The 21,465-nt window shown below is 36.6% G+C and overlaps 1 protein-coding gene across 2 annotated transcripts; it reads left to right on the top strand.

Moving 5' to 3' along the window:
- The first annotated feature begins 3,603 nt into the window (after positions 1-3,603).
- Positions 3,604-20,965, top strand: LOC128635919 (E3 ubiquitin-protein ligase makorin-2). 2 transcript variants are annotated; one of them, XM_053689016.1, is made up of 6 exons: positions 3,606-3,796; positions 8,388-8,516; positions 11,117-11,280; positions 13,148-13,458; positions 18,808-19,022; positions 20,851-20,965. In XM_053689016.1, exons 1-6 carry the CDS (start codon positions 3,771-3,773, stop codon positions 20,963-20,965), a joined length of 960 nt encoding a protein of 319 aa, XP_053544991.1. In that variant the 5' UTR covers positions 3,606-3,770. The 2 variants fall into 2 exon arrangements, with proteins under 2 accessions (XP_053544992.1, XP_053544991.1); XM_053689017.1 differs by lacking the exon at positions 20,851-20,965 and having other exon boundaries at positions 3,604-3,796; positions 18,808-19,026.
- The last annotated feature ends 500 nt before the right edge of the window (positions 20,966-21,465 follow it).

Raw genomic sequence — 21,465 nt, 5'->3', positions numbered from 1 at the left:
TTTTTTTTATTTCACAGGTAAGTTTGTTTTTAGTTTTAAATAGGTATTATTTAGTTAATAATTGTAACTTTAATTTAGGTCTATTTTAATTATGTTAAAGTTAGGGTTAGGTTTAGGGGTTAATATAGTTTAATTTAGGTTGTTGCGATATGGGGGGCTGGCGGTTTAGGAGTTAATAGGTTTATTTAGTGGTAGTGATGTGGGAGGCCAGAGGTTTAGGGGTTAATAACTTCATTTAGCAGCGTCGATGTTGAGGAGTGGCGGATTAGGGGTTAATATCTTTATTATAGTGTGGGCGATGTTGGGGTGGGGGGGAATAGGGGTTAATAACTTTATTATAGTGGCAGCAATATCGGGAACGGCAGATTAGGGGGTAATATATATATTTTGGTGGTGGCGATATCGGGAGTGGCAGATTAGGGGTTAATAACATTATAAAGGTGTCTGCGATGTCGGGGGTCAAAGATTAGGAGTGTTTAGACGTGGGGTGTATGTTAAGGTTTAAATTTAACTTTTTTCCCCCATAGACATCAATGGGGTTGCGTTACGGAGCTTTTCATTCCACGATCGTAGGTGTTAGTTTTTTTTCTAACACTCTCTCCCCATTGATGTCTATGGGGAAAGCGTGCACAAGCACGTCAAAGCAATGCTTGTATTTTGTGCGGTATGGAGCTCAACGCAACCATATCACACGCACAAGTCGGCTTTTCAAAAACACAAATGGCAGTGATATGGAGGGTGAAATAACGTAACTTTTGTTGCGTTCGTTTCGCACCCTCTATAGCGCAAAACTTGTAATCTAGGTGATCGTTAGTGTCATGCAAACAACGACTAACTCTTTAAGCCCTTACTGCCAGTACTTATTTGTCTACATTGGAACAAAGTTCTGATGTAAACAAATAAGTAAAAATTGAAATCATGTGATCGATCATGCAATCATGTGATTTCAATGATGGGATTGGGTCAGGGGGGAGTGCCTATGACTTTAGGCACGCCCTTCAGCCTGCGATCCCATTTAGGAAGCTTCTATGGCTTCAGGACAGAGAAACAGCTAGGATGTTCCATGTCGTCCTAATGGCGCTAAAGCCCAGGGAAGTTAGGACGGCATGGAATGTCCTAACGGCGGGAAAGGGTTAAGAAGGTGTGGAGAGCAGGGCACTCACAGGATATGTGCGTATCACACTGAAAAACAATAACTTTACTAGAAGCATTTGTGCTAATAGAAGTATCATTGGTCTCTTGTTTATATACCTGAAATCCTATTGTACCAAAGTTCTAATTAAAATGTGCTAATTATTTTCCCATCTGTATGGTGCACGTAAAACAAAAAAACAGACATCTCTCTTAGGCTGCTGAAATTTTGAGAGGTATGATACTGCCTGAAAGACAGTAATGGGTTATTATAAATATTTAATCACAGGCTGTAAATAATTCCTAATAGGAAACAATGCCTATTTTTAAACTTACATTTTAAAGGTGTATTTTAAAATAAAGCATTATTTTATTTTTAGTATTTTACCTAAAACATGTTCTGCTTAAAAAGAAAGTTGTAGCTGTACAATTATATTTATAATTGTAGTATATGCTTTAAAGTATAATTTGTTTTCCTATATCCATCATACATGACATATTAGAGCTGCGGAATCTGTTGGCGCTCTACAAATAACCGATAATAATAATAATAATAATATTGCTTGTTATTAGTGTATACTTACATACATCAACCCTTATTCGACAAACTTTAATGTATTACTGATCTAAGTATTTGTAATTATTTATGTGTCTTTGGATTGCTTGAAGCCTGACTACTGTAAAATACAAATGAAACTATATATAATAAATATAAACTTTCTTTAATTCACACATTATGCTATTATTGCATTTGCCACTGTTTAAGGGACATAAAAATGTACAAATAAAATGCTGTAATGCAGGGGTGCCCAATAGGTAGATCGGGATCTGAAGGCGCTGCTGGTAGATCGCGGCCGATGTGATCAAAATGATGTCAAATTACGCGATCTCAACACTGGGGCGTGAGTATGGTGGCTAGGGATACCACTTTATCTACCACAGTGTGTAAATCACACAAACTTAAAGGGATATGAAACACACATTTACTTTTTTTTCATGATTCGGATATAGAACATGCAATTTTAAACAACTTTCTAATTTACTCCTAATATCAACTTTTCTTCATTTTCTTGGTATCTTTATTTGAAAAAAGCAGGAATGTAAGCTTAGGAGCCAGCCCATTTTTAGTGGGTAGATCTTGTTGAGCTGGTTATTTGAAAAGTAGATCCCAACACAAAAAAAGTGTGGGCAACCCTGCTGTAATGTGTTACAGCACAACTATTTTTATATAATCATGTGTTTAAAGGGATATGGAACCCAAAACATTTATTTTGCGATTCAGACAGAGCAAACAATTAAAAAAAAGTTACCAATTTAGTTCTATTATCAATTTTGTTTTGTTCCCATGTTATTCGTTGTCAAAGAGATTCCTATGTAGGTGTCCGGAGCACTACATGGCAGGAAATAGTGCTGCCCACTAGTGGTCTTGCAAATGGATTGCATTCTTGCTAATCTGCTGCCATATAGTGCTTTACAATCATGCACGCTCCTGAGCTCATGTCCCTGCTTTTTTAACATAAGATACATAGAGAAAGAAGAAGAAATTATAAAACTATCTGAATCATGAAAGAAAATATTTGGGCTTCATGTCCCTTTAAACACAGCAAATAGGTTAAACACATAGTTAAAGTCAAATCAAGAGGAGCAATGCACTACTGGGAGCTGAACAAATCCGGTGAGACAATGACATAAGGCATATGTACATATCCACCAATCAACAGCTAGCTTTCAATAGTATTTTCTGCTCCTGAGCCTACCTAGGTATGCTTTTCAACAAAGTGTGATTTTAAAGGGATAGTCTTGTCAAAATTAAACTTTCATGATTCAGATAGAGCAGCAATTTTAAGCAACTTTCTAATTTACTCCTATTATCAATTTTTCTTTGTTCTCTTGGTATCTATTTGAATGTAAGCATAGGAGCCGGCTCAATTTTGGATCAGCACCTGGGTAGCGTTTGCTGATTGGTGGCTACATTTAGACACCAATCTGAAAGTGCTGACCAGGTGCTAAACCAAAATTGGGCCTGCTCCTCAGAGTATATTCTTTCCTTTTCAAATAAAGATCCAAAGAGAACGAAGAAAAATTGATTATAAAAGTAAATTGGAAAATTGCTTAAAATTGCCTGCTCTATCTGAATCATGAAGGTTTAATTTTGACTAGACTAACCCTGTAATGATCTAATGGCGTGATCTGGAGAGCAGACTTCGCACAGTGACTGTAACTGTTTATTAAAATAAAATACAAAGTTTAAGGCTACCAAGTAGAAGCAGTAACACAGTTACTGATTTAAAGAATGTAAAATACATTGAGATAAGTAAAATAAAGCGCATTTACATAGATATTCAATGGTGGTAAAAAACTATCCTCTTAGGGTTGAGTTTTACGATGCTAGAATTAGAGACAATCTAGTTACTTTTATCTTTGGAACTAAAGTTACAGTAACTTTGTTTCCAGCCGGAATGATTATGGCGCTGCACATGGCATGACGTAGCCAATGGAAGGTTGAAGCGCGGCCTAGGAAGTTCAGAAAAAAAGGTGTTACCGGAGAGAAGAGGGCGGGGTGTTTGCGGTACCGGGGGAGGTGCGAAAGAAGCGAATTCAACCGGTACCGAGAGAACAGGCAGTTACCTCCCGCCACCATGAGCACCAAGCACGTGACATGCAGGTTAGATACTTAACCCTTCGCTTGCCAGTGATATTGAACTGCCGCGGCTATTAACCCCTTGGTTTCCAGAGAGAGAGAGGGGTTATTTAGTGTGATTTAGCCAATGGAAACGGATTCCCAAGACTACATTGTTTACTTTTTGAAGTTAAATCTTTATTGTACTGAGGTCAAACTCTCATTACTGCTACAATGAGTTAGTGAGAGGGGAAATTATTTTGATATCACTACATTATTTGCTGGGTGTAGCAGTATAATATTTACAAGTCCTGCCATTCAGCATTTTAATATTTCATTGATTGTCATTTCTACCAAATTTCTTTTCCCCCCTTTTATTTGTAATATATAACACAACATATACTCTGTAAAGTAAGTAATTCATACAGTTCACAATATAGTTCACTATACAAAAAAATATACTTTCTAAATGACAATAGTACAGTTTAATGCAGAATTATTATTTATTTTTAGTCTTTTAAAATGATGACTGCCCAATGATAGTTCTCATTATGAACAAATAAACTAATTGCTCTCACCTAATCTTATAAAGATATTGACAGACCTAACAATCTGTCTCTAACTTACACAACAAAAAAATATAACTTATACAGCAATAACATTCTTGCTGCACGAAAACAAAAAAAAAATCACTACATTTCTTCCAAATGTCTAATATTTCATTAGGTTTAAACATGTTCTGGGATGTCCTATTTAAATATTACTTAAAGTGTACAATTTAAAATGAGTTGCAACAAAAAGGTTTAAAAATCAAGATCAGGATATTTTTTTCCATGAGGAGATGTAAGATGGAGGTACAAATCCACATTCATGTCCTAAATCAGGATTGAGTTAAATATTTGTTTTGTTTTCATATGCCCAGTTATTGTTTAGTGTTTAGCTGGTGTAGATTTTATTTTAGAAAATGCAGTAACACAGATTGGAGACAACATAGGGCTCCTCTATTTTGGATCTTGCCAACTTTAGCGTACTCTTTACTTTTGCCACTAATAATGTGTGAATTATTCTGCATTTATAATATACACACTCACTTTAGTGTTATCCATAGAAAATGTTGCCATCCAGGTAATATTAGGCAGTCGTTGTGGGGACAGTGTAATACTCTGCAATATTATAACATTTTCTATTACTTATAAATGCTACTTATGCTATTCAATCACAAATTAGTGGCATATTAGTTAATACAAATTGATTGAATAACATTTTGTGCCACAAACATTGAAAACATTTAATCTTAGCTTAATATTGGTTAAAGTTTTAGCTGGGTGGTCAGTAAAATCAGATGGGTGGTGTGCCCATTAAATAGGTTGGGAAGAGAATTTTGCACTTCATATAAATATATAAACTCCCACTGTTTGTAAGTGGCATTATCACAATTTTTAAGACCATCGAAAACCAGCCCAAAACAGAAAATAAGACCCATTTGGTTTGGTGTTAGTATTGTTTTTTTTTTTTGTAACAAAACATCAAAAATGATAGTTATGAATAATAAACTATAATGGTAATAATGCTATATTTGTATTCTACAAGTCACATTAAAGGGATAGTCTATTCAAAATTAAACTTTCTTTTTCAAATAGAACATGCAATTTTAAGCAACTTTCTAATTTACTACTTTTATAATTGTTTCTTTGTTCTCTTGCTATCTTTATTTGAAAAAAACAAGAATGTAAGTATAGGAGCCGGCCCATTTTTGGTTCAGCACCTGGGTAGAACTTTCTCATTGGTGTCTAAATGTAGCCACCAATCTTCAAGAGCTACCCAGGTGCTGAACCAAAAATGGTCCGGCTCCTAATCTTACATTCAAATAAAGATACCAAGAGAACGAAGAAAAAAAATGATAATAGTAGTAAATTAGAAAGTTGCTTAAAATTGCATGCTCTATCTGATTCATGAAAAGAAAAATGGGTTTGGAATCCCTTTAAGTAATAATACAAAAAATTGGGTTCCTTAGCATTTGTGTGTGTTTGTGTTTTTTTCCCCTTAAAAATATAAGGTCCTTTTGCATTGTTGTTTTTTTATAAATAAATTAAAATAAGGAATCCTTGGCATTCGTGGCAGCAGCAGATTTTTTGTGTACTTTGTATAAGTATATTCCTGGTGTAGTGTTTAGCTAGATTTGGTCTGTTCTTTATGAACATTACACATTCTGAGGTAACATTGCACCTTTTAATTTGGATTTCAGCAAAATGACACAATGTATTTCTATACAGGCAAAAGAAAAACAAGATACTGTCTTTAATTGGTTTTAATTCAAGTCTGTAAGAAAGTTACATTTTAACATCTATGCTTATGACCTTTTTAAAGTGATGGTAAAGTTTCCAATTCATATAATCAGATCTGGAATGAAAACAATATTTTAGATGGACTTTAAAGGGACAATCCACACGGCACCAACATGCACCCCTTTCCAACTGCTGCTCTTTGTGTGCCCGGCGCAGGACAGAAGTGAATACAGTATGCCAGGGAAACTTTCTTTACTTGTCCGTTTTAACAAGGCCGCCAAACTCCTCCTCCCTCCTTCATCCTCCTTCTTGTGAGTTTGGTAGAATTCACTCCCAGAAGTGTGCGTGATTGGACTGGATTATATGAGACACTTGGTCAGACACATTGCGCATGCGCGGAACGTCATCAATTTTACAAGTAAGAGCCTGATCATTGGCTACACAATAGACATGCCCCCAGATTCTCTGGGAGGAGTTGTGCTGCCATCCCATAGCGGCTGAATAAGAGAGTATTTTTTTAAATACTTTTTTTCACTGTTTGGGGTGGCGTGGGGTGCCCGCAGCGTGGCAGTTACAACAAGGTACCTGCCAATCCTGTGTAGACTGTCCTTTAAATTCATCCATTCTAATAAAGATATGCTATACATTTTTTATATAAATTCTAAAACACCATGCTCTGGCCGCCCACTTCAAAATCTCCAAAAAATAAATAAATTGCTGTGTCATATGGCTAGAGCGCTGATCAGAGAACAGCTCAAACTGTTAGTTCACAAAAAATAAATAAAATAAATGCTTTTGAAGTGGGCCGCTGGAGCGTGGGTATTATTAATAAGTAAGTTCTAGCGCATTTTCATTAAAATTGATGAATTAAAGTCCATATCAAATATTGTTTCCATTCAGGATCTTATTATACAAATTGGAAACTTTACCATCACTTTAACCCCTTAACGACGGAGGACGTGCCAGGCACGTCCTACAAAATCCGGTCGTTAACGACGAAGGACGTGTCTGGCACGTCCTCTGGGGTTTCAAGCGCTGGAAGCGATCTACGGAACATGGTTTTTATTTATTTATTTTAAAAAAACATAGGAAACTGGGTACTGGCAGACAGCTGCCAGTACCTAGCATGGCGGCTAATAGGTAAAGGGGGGAGGGTTAGAGAACTGGTTGGGGGGTATCGGGGAGGTTGGGGGGTAAGGGGGGATCCTACATTGCAGAATATATATAACAAATATATATATATATTTAAAAAAAAACAAAAAGCTTATTTTTATACAGTCAGACTTTCTGCCAGTACTTAAGATGGGGGTGACATTTGGGGGCTAGGGTAGGGAAGAGAACTGTTTGAGGGGAGTCAGGGAGGGATCAGGGGGTGGTATGTGTTAGGTGGGAGGCTGATCTCTACACTAAAGCTAAAATTAACCTTACAAGCTACCTTATTAACTCCCAACTGCTGGGCATAATACAAGTGTAGTGCGCAGCGGCATTTAGCGGCCTTCTAATTACCAAAAAGCAATGCCAAAGCCATATATGTCTGCTATTTCTAAACAAAGGGGATCCCAGAGAAGCATTTACAACCATTTGTGCCATAATTGCACATTTGGCGGTGAAATAGTGGCATGAAATATACCAAAATGGGCCTAGATCAATACTTTGGGTTGGATACTAAAAACATATATATACATGTGAAGGTTTATTCAGGGATTCCTGACAGATATCAGTGTTCCAATGTAACCATCCCTAATTTGGAACATTTTGGAAATAGCAAAGTGCTACTTTGTATTTATTGCCCTATAACTTGCAAAAAAATAGCAAACAACATGTAAACATTGGATATTTCTAAACTCAGGACAAATTTTAGAAACTATTTAGCATGGGTGTTTTTTGGTGGTTGTAGATATGTAACAGATTTTGGGGGTCAAAGTTAGAAAAAATGTGTTATTTTTTCATCATATTTTCTAAAAAAAAATTATAGTACATTATAACAGATGATGAAATTAATGGTATCGTTAGAAAGTCCATTTAATGGCGAGAAAAACTGTATATAATATGTGTGAGTACAGTAAATGAGTAAGAGGAAAATTACAGCTAAACACAAACACAGCAGAAATGTAAAAACAGCCCTGGTCCTTAACGGTAAGAAAATTGAAAAGTGGTCCGATCACTAAGGGGTTAATATTTTATGCTGTATTCAAATCATGAAATAAAATTGTGTCCCTTTAAGTCTGAGTACTTCTGATGCTGTAAATATAATAACCACTATACAGAATGGAGAATGATATAAAATATCTTTGAACTAATTAGCTGAAACATGACTTGGCTGTAGTAATTTGATTGCATTTTTTCTCTAGGTATTTTATGCATGGAGTTTGCAGAGAAGGAGCAAGATGCCTATTTTCTCACGACTTATCATCAAGTAAACCATCAACTATTTGCAAATTTTATCAGAAAGGGCATTGTGCTTATGGTTCTCGTTGCAGGTAAGAAATTGTGTGTGAATTTTGCTACTCTAACGTGGTAAATTTTGCTTGTCCATACTTTTCTACACTCTTTTTGGCTCCATCATTTTCGTCATCTCTTAAAATGAAACTTTAAAGGGATAATAAGCACTTAATAAATGTTAGCTAGAATGAAGCATTCAAAGAAAAGATTAGTCTGAGAATAACATTGCAGCTGTAATTTTTTTAAAGTCTCATTAGCTGTTTAAATATTGAAAAAATAAGTGTAAAGTTTTTGTGTCTATAAAACAATGGGAGCTGCCATGTTGTAACTTAAGTTACCTTCTTTGCTGTGGCCAATTAGGGACAGTTATAAATAGGTCACTAGAGTGTGCAGCCAATGGCTGTGTGGAATATAACTAACAGTGTTCTGCACTTAGATTTCTAACAGGAACTGAAAAGCTCACAATTTCAGAATAGAATTAAAAGAAAAGGGGGCAAAATAAATAATAAAAGCATGATGAGCGGCATGATGTTTAAATACAGGTGCACAGGCTCTCACAGGATATGTGCATATGCCACAGAAAAACAGTAATAACTTTTATTAGATGCATTTTTGCTAATAGAAGTACAGTATATTGCAAAAATTATTCTTTTTCATATTCAAATGCGCCTATGCACATTTCAAATGTGACCTTTCCATCACTTTTACAAGGTACCTAAATCATTGGTCGACAAATCTGTTTAAAATTTAGGAGCCAGACAGATATATTTGTATACAGATATATAGAGAATAACCCAAAACGTAGGCACCAGGGGTAATATTCTAGACGCCAGTGGCTCCCTGAGTCTATTAAGCGCTGATCTAATTGTATATTAATTTGATTTATTATTTAGGTATCCTTTGTTGAAAATCATACCTAGGTAGACTCTGGAGAAGCAATGCTGTGCTGCTGGTGATTGATGGCTTATATACCTCAACTCATTGGCTCACCCCTTTCATGATTCAGATAGAGCAGTGATAGCGAACATTGGCACTCCAGATATTTCAGAACTACATTTCCTGTGATGCTCAACTGGACTTCAGAGTGCCTAAGCATCATGGGAAATGTAGTTCTGAAACATCTGGAGTGGCAAGGTTCGCCTTCACTGTGATAGAGCATGCAAGTTTAACCCCTTTGCTACCGGTAATTTCAGAGAAAAACTTGCCCAAAGTACCAGAGCATTTTTAGCATTTTTTGCTGTCACTCGGTTTAAACAGAAATAGAACTTTTTATTTTTTATTTACCTATGAAAACTATAAAGTATATATAATAATAATAATAATAATACCCAAGGTATTTATCTAGGCTCATTTTGGTATATTTTATGCCACTATTTAGCCTCCAGATACGAACATATAAAAAAATGAATTAACCATATGTATTGTAAATTTCTACACATGCTCAGTAGGGGGACAGTGCCTCAGAAAGTGTGCATATCAAATTATTATGCACAACTTGCTAATGGAAGTGAATTGGAAATTTGTTTAAAATTGCATGCCCTATCTGAATCATGAAAGTTTTGACTTAATGTCCATTTACTTGTTTAATCCCTTTGCACGGGGTACATAAAAGTCAAATTTGAAATGCACAGTAGTTTTTTTCACATTTGACTAGGAACATTCTTAAAGGGACATTGTAGTGTAAAATTAGTTGCCCCTTAATGTGTTCCCAATTACTTGTTATGCCAGCTATAGAGTATAAGATGTATAAGAAATACCTTTTATGTTTCTTTTTGTAAATTAAAAAGCTGGATTTGCTCTTTGAAACCACAGCCCATCAAAATAGGCAAAGCTCATCACTCAAATGCTTCCTTTCTTATCTCTGTCTCTATACAATACTTAGAAAGAACAATTGAAAATTAACATTTTAGAACTCTCTTCCACCTCCCCACTGGAGGTGTAATTTATTATTTTGGCTTGTCAATAGCCTATAGTTAAAGGGATAGTCTACTTGATTTTATTTATTGTTGAAAAAGATAGACAACACTTTACTACACATTCACCAGGTTTGCATAAGCAATATTGTTATATTAATATACTTTATAACCTCTAAATCTCTGCAGGCTGCCTCTTATCTCAGTGCATTTTATTATCTTTTCACAGCTAGACAGAACTAGTTCATGTGTGCCATGTAGATAACATTGTGCTCACTCCCTTTGAGTTATTTATGAGCCAGCACTAGTTGGCTAAATTGCAAGTTTGTAAATAGCACTGAGATAAGGGGCAGTCTGCAGAGGCTTAGATACAAGGTAATCACAGTGGATAGATGATCCATTTATATAGCCCACCTGGTAGTGTTTTTGTAACAATGTTTAGTTTTGCTTATTTTTTAATAAAAATGTTGCTGATTTTCAGACTCCAGGTTTACAGATTCCAACTTCTATTGTTTGTGTAATCTGTCTTTTCATATGCGGGGGAGGGGGAGCTTCTGCTGTTTTTTTGCTGTTCCAGCCCCTTTCGCTGGGTGTCCCAACCTAAAATCCTCAACAATGCTAAATTGAGAGCCTCTAAGTTTTTAAAAAGGTTTCATAATGGATTTTTATATCAGTATCTGTGCATATTCTTCTTTATAGTAAATAAATGTAATATTCATTTGTAGGTATGATCATGTCAAGCCTTTAGGTGGTGCTGTTCATTTCTTTCAAGAACCTTCATCACCAGCTTTTGAGGTTCCGCCCCTTCCTCTGACGCAGGAGCCCTCAACTCCCGACAAGACAGCTCCTCAGCGGCGTGAAAAGAAAAACCTTGTACTTCGAGATCGAAGTGAGTATTAAGATCAATCTAATTACATTTTCCATTATCGCATAACATAGGGCTTGACAAATCCAGGAGCCATGGAGGCACTGACAACTTAAAATTAGGCCCTAGTGTCCTGGTTTAGAATCCCCAAGACATACATACCTACAAATACATATTTTTTGTTTTATATTATGATGTTGATATATATATATATATATATAGCCAAAAGTTTCTGGCTACTAGATGTTGAACAAATTTGTAGAACCCTGGTATCATAATTATAATGCACAAAAACATATTTTAAGAAACTACCCTCTTTTCAAAAAATGGGAGTCTCTTGCTACTCTCTGAGGATTCTTTCAAAGCTCCCTGGTGGCTAAGGGTGGAAGTTATCACCTCTGCTATGGTGGTCAACTGCATTCAAAAGATGGATCTCCCCTATTCTCGTTGTAAAGTCTTTTTGAAAGTGGAGGGTGTGGCTGCTGTACCAAACAGCCCTACACTGTCTTCGCACACATGGTAATGTCGCCACCATCCCCTAATTCCCCTGATGATGTCAAACACACTTTGCCACCTTGTAATGGCTTGAAGTGCAGGGGGAAGTGTGATCAGTTTCAAAAGCTCCCCATTCCTAGGCGGGAACATGGTGATGTCATAATCCAAGTATGCAGATGTAACACCTGTGTAAGACTCATTCATAATACTGTCCCCAATAAGGGAATAGCGTTAACATAAACCGTGCTTATTTCACATACCTTCCATCCATCCATCCTCGGGTGTCTTCCACACTTCATAAATTACATCAATCCTTTCCAGAGACTAAGTGGAGGTGGCTACAACATTCCGTCCAACTCACATTATGGTTACTAAGGTAAACCGTGAAGATGCCACTAAGTACTCACGAAGGCCTCCAAGATACATCTTCCTCCCACTGCGGCGGACGTCATTAAGATACGGTCCGCTTCTGGAAACAGATGCCTCACAATCCATATATTTAAATAAACACCAACAAAGGAAAATCCACTAACTTTTACCATATAGATAAAAAGGTTCAAATTTATTTAACCCCTTAACGACCGCAACATACCCTTTACGATCTTGCCACTGGTCATTAAGGGGTTAATCTCTTTAAAAGCAGATTACCTCCATAGAAAAATTAGCATATAACTGGGTCTTATGTGTTTCCAGGTCTATGATTAAGACTCACACCAAAATGTGGTGTTATAGTTAGTTATACATTTTTCTATGAAGGTACTATACTTTTTAAAGTAAATTTGAACTTTTTATCTATATGGAAGCGAGTCAGTGGATTTTCCTTTTATTGATAGTTTTCATAATGTTAGCTACATATTGTTCTAAGGTGTTTAATTTATTTAGTGTTTAAAGGGATAGGAAAGTCAAAATTAAACTTGCATGATTCAGATAGAGCATGTCATTTTAAGACATTTTTAAATTCACTTCTATGTTCAAATATGCTTTGTTCTTTTGGTATCCATTTTTGAAAAAGAATATGCACATATCCTACACAAGTGGTAACTTGTTGCTGATTGGTCTCTTGTGATTGGCTAACTAGATGTGTTCAGCTAGCTGCCATTGCGGATTGGTCTCTTGTGATTGGCTAACTAGATGTGTTCAACTAGCTGCCAGTAGTGTAATGTTCTTTCAGCAAAGGATAACAAGAGAATGAATCAAATTTGATAATAGAAGTAAATTGTGAAAATTGTTTAAAATTGTATGTTCTATCTGAATCATGAAAGAGAAAATTTGGGGTTTTTCTGTCCCTTTACTTTCTAGATCTATGAACATTTACTTTTTAAAATCTTTTGAAAATGTTGTAAGTTAAAGATTATTAGTAGTTTGTTTGTGTAAGATTCTATTTTTGTGTTTTAAGATCTCTGTGGGTCATCCGATGAAAATCCAAGTTCAATTTCAGCTGTCAGCGCAAACTATTGCAGTGACCCTCCAGTATCTCCTCTGGAAGCGAAGCCACATTCTTACCTAGAAGCAATTTGCACAGGGCTGGAAGAGGTTGAAGCTGGAAGCTCCTATGTGAATAATTCCCAACTCCTTTGCCCTTATGCAGCAGCCGGTGCATGTAACTTTGGTGAGAGCTGTGAATATCTCCACGGTGAGGTGTGTGAAATCTGTGGACTGCAAGTGCTTCATCCATACGACCAGGATCAGAGACAAACACATGAAAAGGTAATTGTGGACCTATTTGTAAAGAGCTTCTGACGTTACTTTTAAACACACTACAAAGACCCCTGATCTATGGCTTAACACTATTCTGAACTAGTATATTTATCATGCATAAACAGCATGTTTTATGTATTTTGCTAGAACAAAATTTAAAGCCTTATACAAATTGAATATAGTTATTTTCTCTTTCCAGTATGCCCAGCAATGAGCCTTAAAGGGATAGTAAAGCTAAAATTAAACTTTCATGATTCATATAGAGCATGCAGTTTTAAACCAATTTCCAAATTACTTCTGTTATCAAAGTTTCTTTGTTCTTTTGGTTTTCTTGGTTGAAGAGTAGGCTCAGGAGCAATAGTGCACTACTGGGAGCTAGACAGTGACAAATTCCAGGAATTTTCCTGGTGGGGTGATGCAGAGGTGCAGATGGAGGCTCCAGGGAGGTCATGGAACGCGCCTTGTACGCATGTAGAGCACATCTATACAAGAAAAAAAGAAAAAAAATGTGTCTCCACTATATGCTCACATTGATATTTTGGTGATTCTATCTTACAATTTTTACTGTGATTAGCGGGTAATTGGGGGAATCCTCAGAAAGGAATGTTCACGTTAGGTCATTGAAGGAAATGGGATAATTTATATTATGTTTCTTAAATATTGTTCCCTTTTTTTGTTGGAACTCCAAAATAGTTTTCTATATTATCAAGTTTTTGATAGTTGTATTCCTCTAACTCAACATATTCTGATATGTTGCTCCTCCACATTCCTATTGTTGGAGTGTCTTTGCTTTTCCAATTTTTTGCAATAAGGAATTTGCTAATATTTATCATAATTTGAAAGAGTTTACATTCACTTTTTTGGGGGGGCTAATTAAGGGCTTTTATTTAAGATCCATATCAGGGGGTCAGCTGGAAATGAAACTTCAAAAACTCTCTTTATTATTTCCAGTCAACATTATTTTAGTTCTGGGCACCACCACATATGTCCCATGCAACTGTCCAAATGTCCACATCTCCAGCATTGATTACTGTTTTTAGGGTATAATCTATGTAGCTTATGTGGAGTTAAGTACCAACTGTGGAGGACTTTGTAATTTATCTCTATTATCGATGCTGAGGTGGAGGAGTGAGTGAGTGTTAGAGAATGTTTATTATTAATGCTGAGGTGGAGGAGTGTGTGAGTGTTAGAGAATATGTTAAGGACTTGTTGAGGAAGAATTATGATTTCTAGGTCTTTTTCCCCATCTTTTGATGGAGTGGGGCAAAAATCCTGGGGGGAGTCTGTTTTTATGATCTTGTATAATAAAGAGAGAGAGAGTAAGAAACAGGAGAAGTGAGGATGTATAGTTTTTTAGGTTGATTATGGGGCGGATCATATTATGGGCTTGTCTATAGGTGAACCAATTTGCAGCCCATGTTAGTGCTTTTTCTAGAAGTTCTGATTATGAGCATATTGTGTGATCATTTGTAATTTGATTAAATAGATAGGTTGGGGCTATAAGAGGAAGGGCAGTATTTTATGTATGATCACCCAGGGAATATTCAAAATTTGCAATAAGTGATATTAAGCTAGAAGGTCTAAAGGATAAATGGGGGGTTTCCTATTGGCTATTTTCACATCAAGAAAGTTTCTTTGGTGATGGGGTTTATTATAATATTGCTTATTTGGAGGGCTTTCTGATGCCAACAAAGGCCTCCTAGATTGGGGATCTCATTGATGTTTTTTTCTAAAAGGACCCACATTTTCTTATCATGGTGTATTCTCCAGTCTAGTATTCTCTGTAGAAAAATAGCCTGTCTGTAAGTTTCTAAATCGGGTACTTCCATGCTCCTCAGTGGCCTAGGAAGCTGCATAGTTATTTTATTAATTCTGTGGGTCTCCTATTCCAAATAAAGGAACTGAGAATATTTAGCATATTTGGGTTATAGCTATGGGGGATTGAGATAGGAAGAGTCTGCATAATATATAACAGTCTTGGGAAGATGTTCGTTTTAATGGTATTTATGCAATTGATCCATGAAAGCTTCTTAGAGCTTCACAATAAAAAGGTTGCGAACAATTGCCCTCTTGATAGGGATGTAATTAAATCGGTATACTTCTAGGGACTCAACTAAGTAAATTCCTAGATACTTCAGTGATCCATTGCACCATTTGAATGGGCAAAGATCTTTAATTTTATTGACTAAGTGTATAGAAATAGAGATATCCAGAATTTAGGTGTAATTGATAAGCAAAGGGTATGGAATGAATTCAGCTCCGCCATTAGGGCAGGAATTGTAGTCTCAGGTTTAGTGAGGGAGAATAATATGTCATCTAGAAACATGGAAAGTTTATGTTCCATGTTGCCTATTGGGATACCAGATATTGAGCAATTATGTCTAATCTTTGTTGCTAGTGTTTCTCTAACACATGCAAATAGGAGGGGAAATAGTGGGCATCCCTGTCTAGTGCCGTTTGTTATCTTGAAAGGGGATGATAAGATGCCATTAAGGAGGGCTTGAACACTTAGGGGCAGAGTAGAGAGAGAATATTCTGTTTAGAGTCATGTCTCCAAATCTAAAGGTTTGTATAGCAGCTCTAAAGAAGGACTAGTTAACACGGTCAAAAGCCTTCTCTGCGTCTTTTGACAAAAGCAGCATTGGAATTTGTTTATGTTGTGCGTGCCATATTAAATGTAAGGGATTGACCGAGTAGACTGTCCCTTTATTCAAAGCAGGAGCTCATATTTCTCCATCCCTAACTGACCACATCAAAAGTGGTAACCATTGGGGGCGTGTCCGGACCAGCATCTAAGATGGCCACTTTTATGAGAGCTCTACACTTCAGGGCTATAATTTGATAAAAAATTCAACTTATTTCACATCATCCAATGCTGACTTATACCACGTCTTACTGGGTTCCTTTTTCTGTACAGAACGACACCTATATTATACCCGTGGGAGCCCTTTGAGCCGGACGGCTAGTCCTCTCCATGCACCGCATGAAGGCTGCTTTCTAACATCCATCCAGGCGATTAGGCACGCAGAGATCATACTACCATCTCCAGACACGATACTTTCCACAACCATGGAGGACTTTGACAATGCGGTATTAGCCCTCTTTAACAGCCCTTGAAACAAAAATGTCACGTCAATTTCATAGTCTACACACTGTGTTACGCTCTGAGCACGAGGATATACTTAAACTCCAAACATGGCGGAGATAAAGGAGTCGGCTGAACGACATGCACAGCCTAAGAATAAGACACCTACTTATGACCTGATACATTTGAAAAACTCTCCTGTGGGCTCTCCGTTCCCTGATCCGGAGGAAGCGGTCGGCCTTAAGGGAAGGGGGGAGAACAGATTGATGATCACTAAAAAGCTCTCTTCTGATGGTGACAGGGAAAAGCAGGCACCTTATTGATTTTTATACTGTTGCTGGTTTCCTATTTAGCGGAAGAGTAACTCACTGATTGCAAATATTACACTAAATTCTTAGGGATTTAGACTTATCTTGCTAATTGTCATATTGCTGCCGTTCTTATACTGGCAGGAAGAGCACCTTTCTGAGGTAAACTACTACGCTAAAGCTATTTGGGGCTTAGTCGCACCTTACTGATTTTCATACAGTGGCTGTTCTCAGATTAGTTAGAAAAGTACCTTGCTGGTGTCAAACGATATGTTATAGTTATTAGGAGCGTAGCTGTGGATATGTTTAGCTGGCATTTTAGCCTGAACTTCGTATTTTCCTAGGTTCCTCATACTCCCTCTTACACATAGGCATCATCCACCCTAATAATATTTCCCCCTGCTCTTTTGGACTTTACAGACATCATATTACAGCTCTGACGACAAGAGCTTAGCTATATCTCCCTTATTAATCACATTGTACCTAAGTAGTTTAAAAACTATCCTTCTTCATCCAGCTAGTCATAGATAACACAGTACAGCGAACAGCACCTTTCCCTACCCAATAGCTCAGATTGCAAATTAGCTTACTCTTTACTTTTGCATATAACCCAGATCCCATCATAGGGCACCTCAATTAGTATATTGGTCCCCTTTTCTACACCCCAATAGCCTGAACTCATACCCTTGTTATGCATCTCACACCATAAATAATCCTAGGATCTTTACTTTACCTAGTACCCTAGATTTAAATAAGGCGAGTCTACTAAATATCTATTAGCCCACATATTTCCCCTATTATGAGGCCAAGTGTAACCCCTCTTCTGTTAAGCTGCATAATAATAATACCCTAATACTATTAACTTTCCGGACATGCTCCCCCTCCTATCCCCCTCTCCTACAATTACTTAAAGCGGCTCTTGACCGCTGTCCCTTTCAATCATTATCCAAACCATAATGCTACCTATTCATACGTGAAGGTGTATCTACTATCTTACCTCACCATCTACTCTGGGCCTCTTTCCCTTTCAGAGATAACTAGCTAGTCTAACTCATAGAGCCCTCTGTATGATATATGACCCTCTCATAGGATATATAAATACTTGCACCAACAACATACTATGATTCTTTATTCTTAGCATATGGTTTATACTGCAGTTTACTTATCTACTATTCATTTTTTTTTGTTTGTTCAGACAACATAGAACATTATATGGAAATTTTATATTTATGTTATTGTCATCTTTTGATAGCTGAAATGATCGCCTGACTTTTTTTTTTATTTCTGCGTGTAAACTGGTAATTTGTTGTTACATTGTCTACCAGCCTCAATAAAAGATGTTTATATTAAAAAAAATAAAAAAAAAGTGGTAACCATTGAAAAGCCTCATAATTAAAGGGACACTGAACCCAATTTTTTTCTTTCGTGATTCAGATAGAGCATGCAAATTTAAGCAACTTTCTAATTTACTCCTATTATCAATTTTTATTCGTTCTATTGCTATCTTTATTTAAAAAAAAAAGGCATCTAAGCTTTTTTTCTTGGTTTAGAACTATGGACAGCACTTTTTTTATTGGTGGATGAATTTATCCACCAATCAGCAAGGACAACCCAGGTTGTTCACCAAAAATGGGCCGGCATCTAAACTTACATTCTTTCATTTCAAATAAAGATACCTAGAGAATAAAGAAAATTTGATAATAGGAGTAAATTAGAAAGTTGCTTAAAATTTCATGCTCTATCTGAGTCACAAAAGAAAAAATGTGGGTTCAGTGTCCCTTTAAACTTTTATTATCGCCCTGGACACTGTTGTGAGACAGATAAACAATGAATACCTTTCTAACAAATTGACGGTTTTAAATGCTTATTTTATATTTTATTTGCATACAAGTAACATATAAGTCATAACCAGAATTTCTTTTGGGAAGACGTTCTAATGTCATTTATTTCCACATTTTTTTGCAGTTGTGCATGGCATCATTTGAACATGAAATGGAAAAAGCATTTGCTTTCCAGGCAAGCCAGGAAAAAGTGTGCAGTATCTGCATGGAGATTGTATATGAAAAACCTTCAACATCTGAGAGGAGATTTGGGATCCTGTCCAACTGCAATCACACATACTGCTTGACGTGCATCAGACAATGGAGATGTGTGAAGCAGTTTGAAAATCCAGTGATCAAGTGAGTTAATGCTGGCAAATTTCCAATGCGTATGAAAGAACAGTAATTAAAGGGACATGAAACCCAAGTTTTTTCTTTCATGATTTCGAAAGAGAATGTAATTTTAAACAACTTTCTAATTTACTTCTATTATCTAATTTGCTTCATTCTCTTGTTATTCTTTGCTGAAAAACATATCTAGATAGGCTCAGTAGCTGCTGATTGGTGGCTACATATAGATGCCTCGTGATAGGCTCACCCATGTGCATTGCTATTTCTTCAACAAAGGATATCTAAAAAGTGAAGCAAATTAGATAATAGAAGTAAATTGGAATGTTGTTTAAAATTGTATTCTCTATCTGAATCATGAATAAAAAAAATTGTGTTTAGTGTATCTTTAAAGGGACAGTAAACAACTTGTAATTACTAGAGTTCTCTGTTGCTAAAGAATGACATCAGAGAAGTCTAAACCTTTTTAAAACAAATTAACATTCTTGCTTACTGCAACTGATTTTCAATAGTAAAAATTCGCCTTATTTGTAGGAACAAATCTTGACATGAGTCTACCGATAACAAAGTTGGTCACTGTTAAGTTAATATAAAGTGAATTGTTTTGCAGTTTATATATGTTATATAGACAATAAGGGAAAGGTATGTAGCAGGGTTAGCCATGATAATTATGCAGTGTTTATTTCCAGCTGTGTCAATTAGAATATGAACAATTTTCAGAGCTAGATTATATGAAAAGGGGGCAAAATAAATACTGAAAGTGTATTATAATTGGTTTATTACTCATGACTAAGGGCTAGATTTATTAAAGCCCTACGGCTGCAAGTTCTCACAAGAACTTGCTTGCCGTAATTTATCAAGCAGCGGTCACCAAACCGCCGCTTCCCTAACCTCTTCGCCACCTCTAAGATGGCGAAATTCAATCTCCTCTGTCTAGTCAGACCGAGGAGATTGACAGCTGCTGTGCGCGGGTAGGGGGCGGGATTGTATGCAAGCGCAAAATTGCGTTCGTGTGCAATGGCGAATACCTGCAGGTAATTTTGCCCCGCCACAGGCGAGCTGAGGCGTACAGGGGCGCGTATATGCACCCCTGTCCGCCTCAGCTTTAATAAATCTAGCCCTAAGACTTTTTATATGAAAATCTCAGGGTTTTATAGCTCCTGCTGAAATTTTGTAACATTGGAAGATTCTTGTTATAAGACAATGGTTCTCATCTAGCCTTTTCTGTATTGTTACATCTGTAATGTAGTTCTGAAATTTCATGTGACACTTGTGAGTAATTTTTTTAAACATACATCACACCTAGGTTCTTAAAGTGATGGTAAATAAATTCTTTATTTTGTCGCGTCTCCAGCCTCCCACGGCAAAGCTCAGTTTTGCAATGAAGTGACGTTTCCACCTCTTAGCCAATAGCTGTGTTTGCCTACAGCATAATGCCAAAAGGGAAGCACGGCTAATTGGCTAAGAGTGGAAACGTCACCTCATTGAAAAAGAAGAACCGTGGGCGGCTCAAGACGCTTAGGTTAGCGATGAAGCTGCGGCAAAATAAAGGTATCTATTCATCAGGTTTTTTTTAAACTGATGATTGAAGGTCACCTTTATTTTCAGTGATGGTAAATCCTAGTGTTTTTGAAATACTAGAATTTACCATCACTTTACTGTCCAAGTGTTAATTCGATAAACCCTAATACATTATTAAACATTATTTTGTAGAGACCCTCCAGGTTGCGAATCCCAGTAACTAAGTATATTTTGCCCATAAAGAACTATGTGAAACCATAAAACTTACTATGATACATATATGAACCTACAATTAATGTATTGTTTCCCCATCCTGAAGGTCATGCCCAGAATGTCGCGTAGTATCAGAGTTTGTGATCCCAAGTGTGTATTGGGTTGAAGACCAAAGTAAGAAGAATGAACTGATTGAGGCTTTTAAGCAAGGGATGGGGTAAGCTCTTTACACACCTAGCTATACACATTAGATTGTAAGCTCATGAGGCCTTCTGTCCTGTAGATCATGTGAAAGGGGTTTACAGGTGACAGTGACTCACCCTTTATGATACATATAAATTTAGTTCCTCTGCAACTCTATACCTAATGTTGCGTCATATGTGGCATCTTTTATAGCTTATTATTATTATTAAGAAGAAGAACCTATGCTATATAATTTACTCATGGGGAGATTATTTTCTATTTGAGAAAACGGTTTTCTTTCCGATGGCATGGAGAGTCCACGATTCCATTCATTATTGTTGGGAATTCAACTCCTGGCTACCAGGACCAGGAGGAGTCAAAGACACCCCAGCAAAGCTTAAGTATCCATCCCACTGACCATACTCCCCATTCATTCATTGCCTCTGTAACAAGGAGGAAGAGAATACACATTGTTAAAATTTATGCAGGAGATATAAGGACAAGCGCAACCCTGATTCACAAAGAACATCATGAATCA

This window comes from Bombina bombina, chromosome 7 (genome assembly GCF_027579735.1).
Source record: "Bombina bombina isolate aBomBom1 chromosome 7, aBomBom1.pri, whole genome shotgun sequence".
NCBI classification, from domain to species: domain Eukaryota; kingdom Metazoa; phylum Chordata; class Amphibia; order Anura; family Bombinatoridae; genus Bombina; species Bombina bombina.
Note: the sequence above shows the minus strand (reverse complement) of the source record. Positions and strands in the feature narration are given on the sequence as shown.

Bases quoted from the DNA above. Each gene is read 5' to 3' on its own strand.
- LOC128635919 (XM_053689016.1), top strand. From the start codon at position 3,771: ATGAGCACCAAGCACGTGACATGCAG. The intron at 3,797-8,387 runs GTTAGATACTTA...TTTTTTCTCTAG, and splicing joins ACCAAGCACGTGACATGCAG to GTATTTTATGCATGGAGTTT. The intron at 11,281-13,147 runs GTGAGTATTAAG...TTGTGTTTTAAG, and splicing joins CCTTGTACTTCGAGATCGAA to ATCTCTGTGGGTCATCCGAT.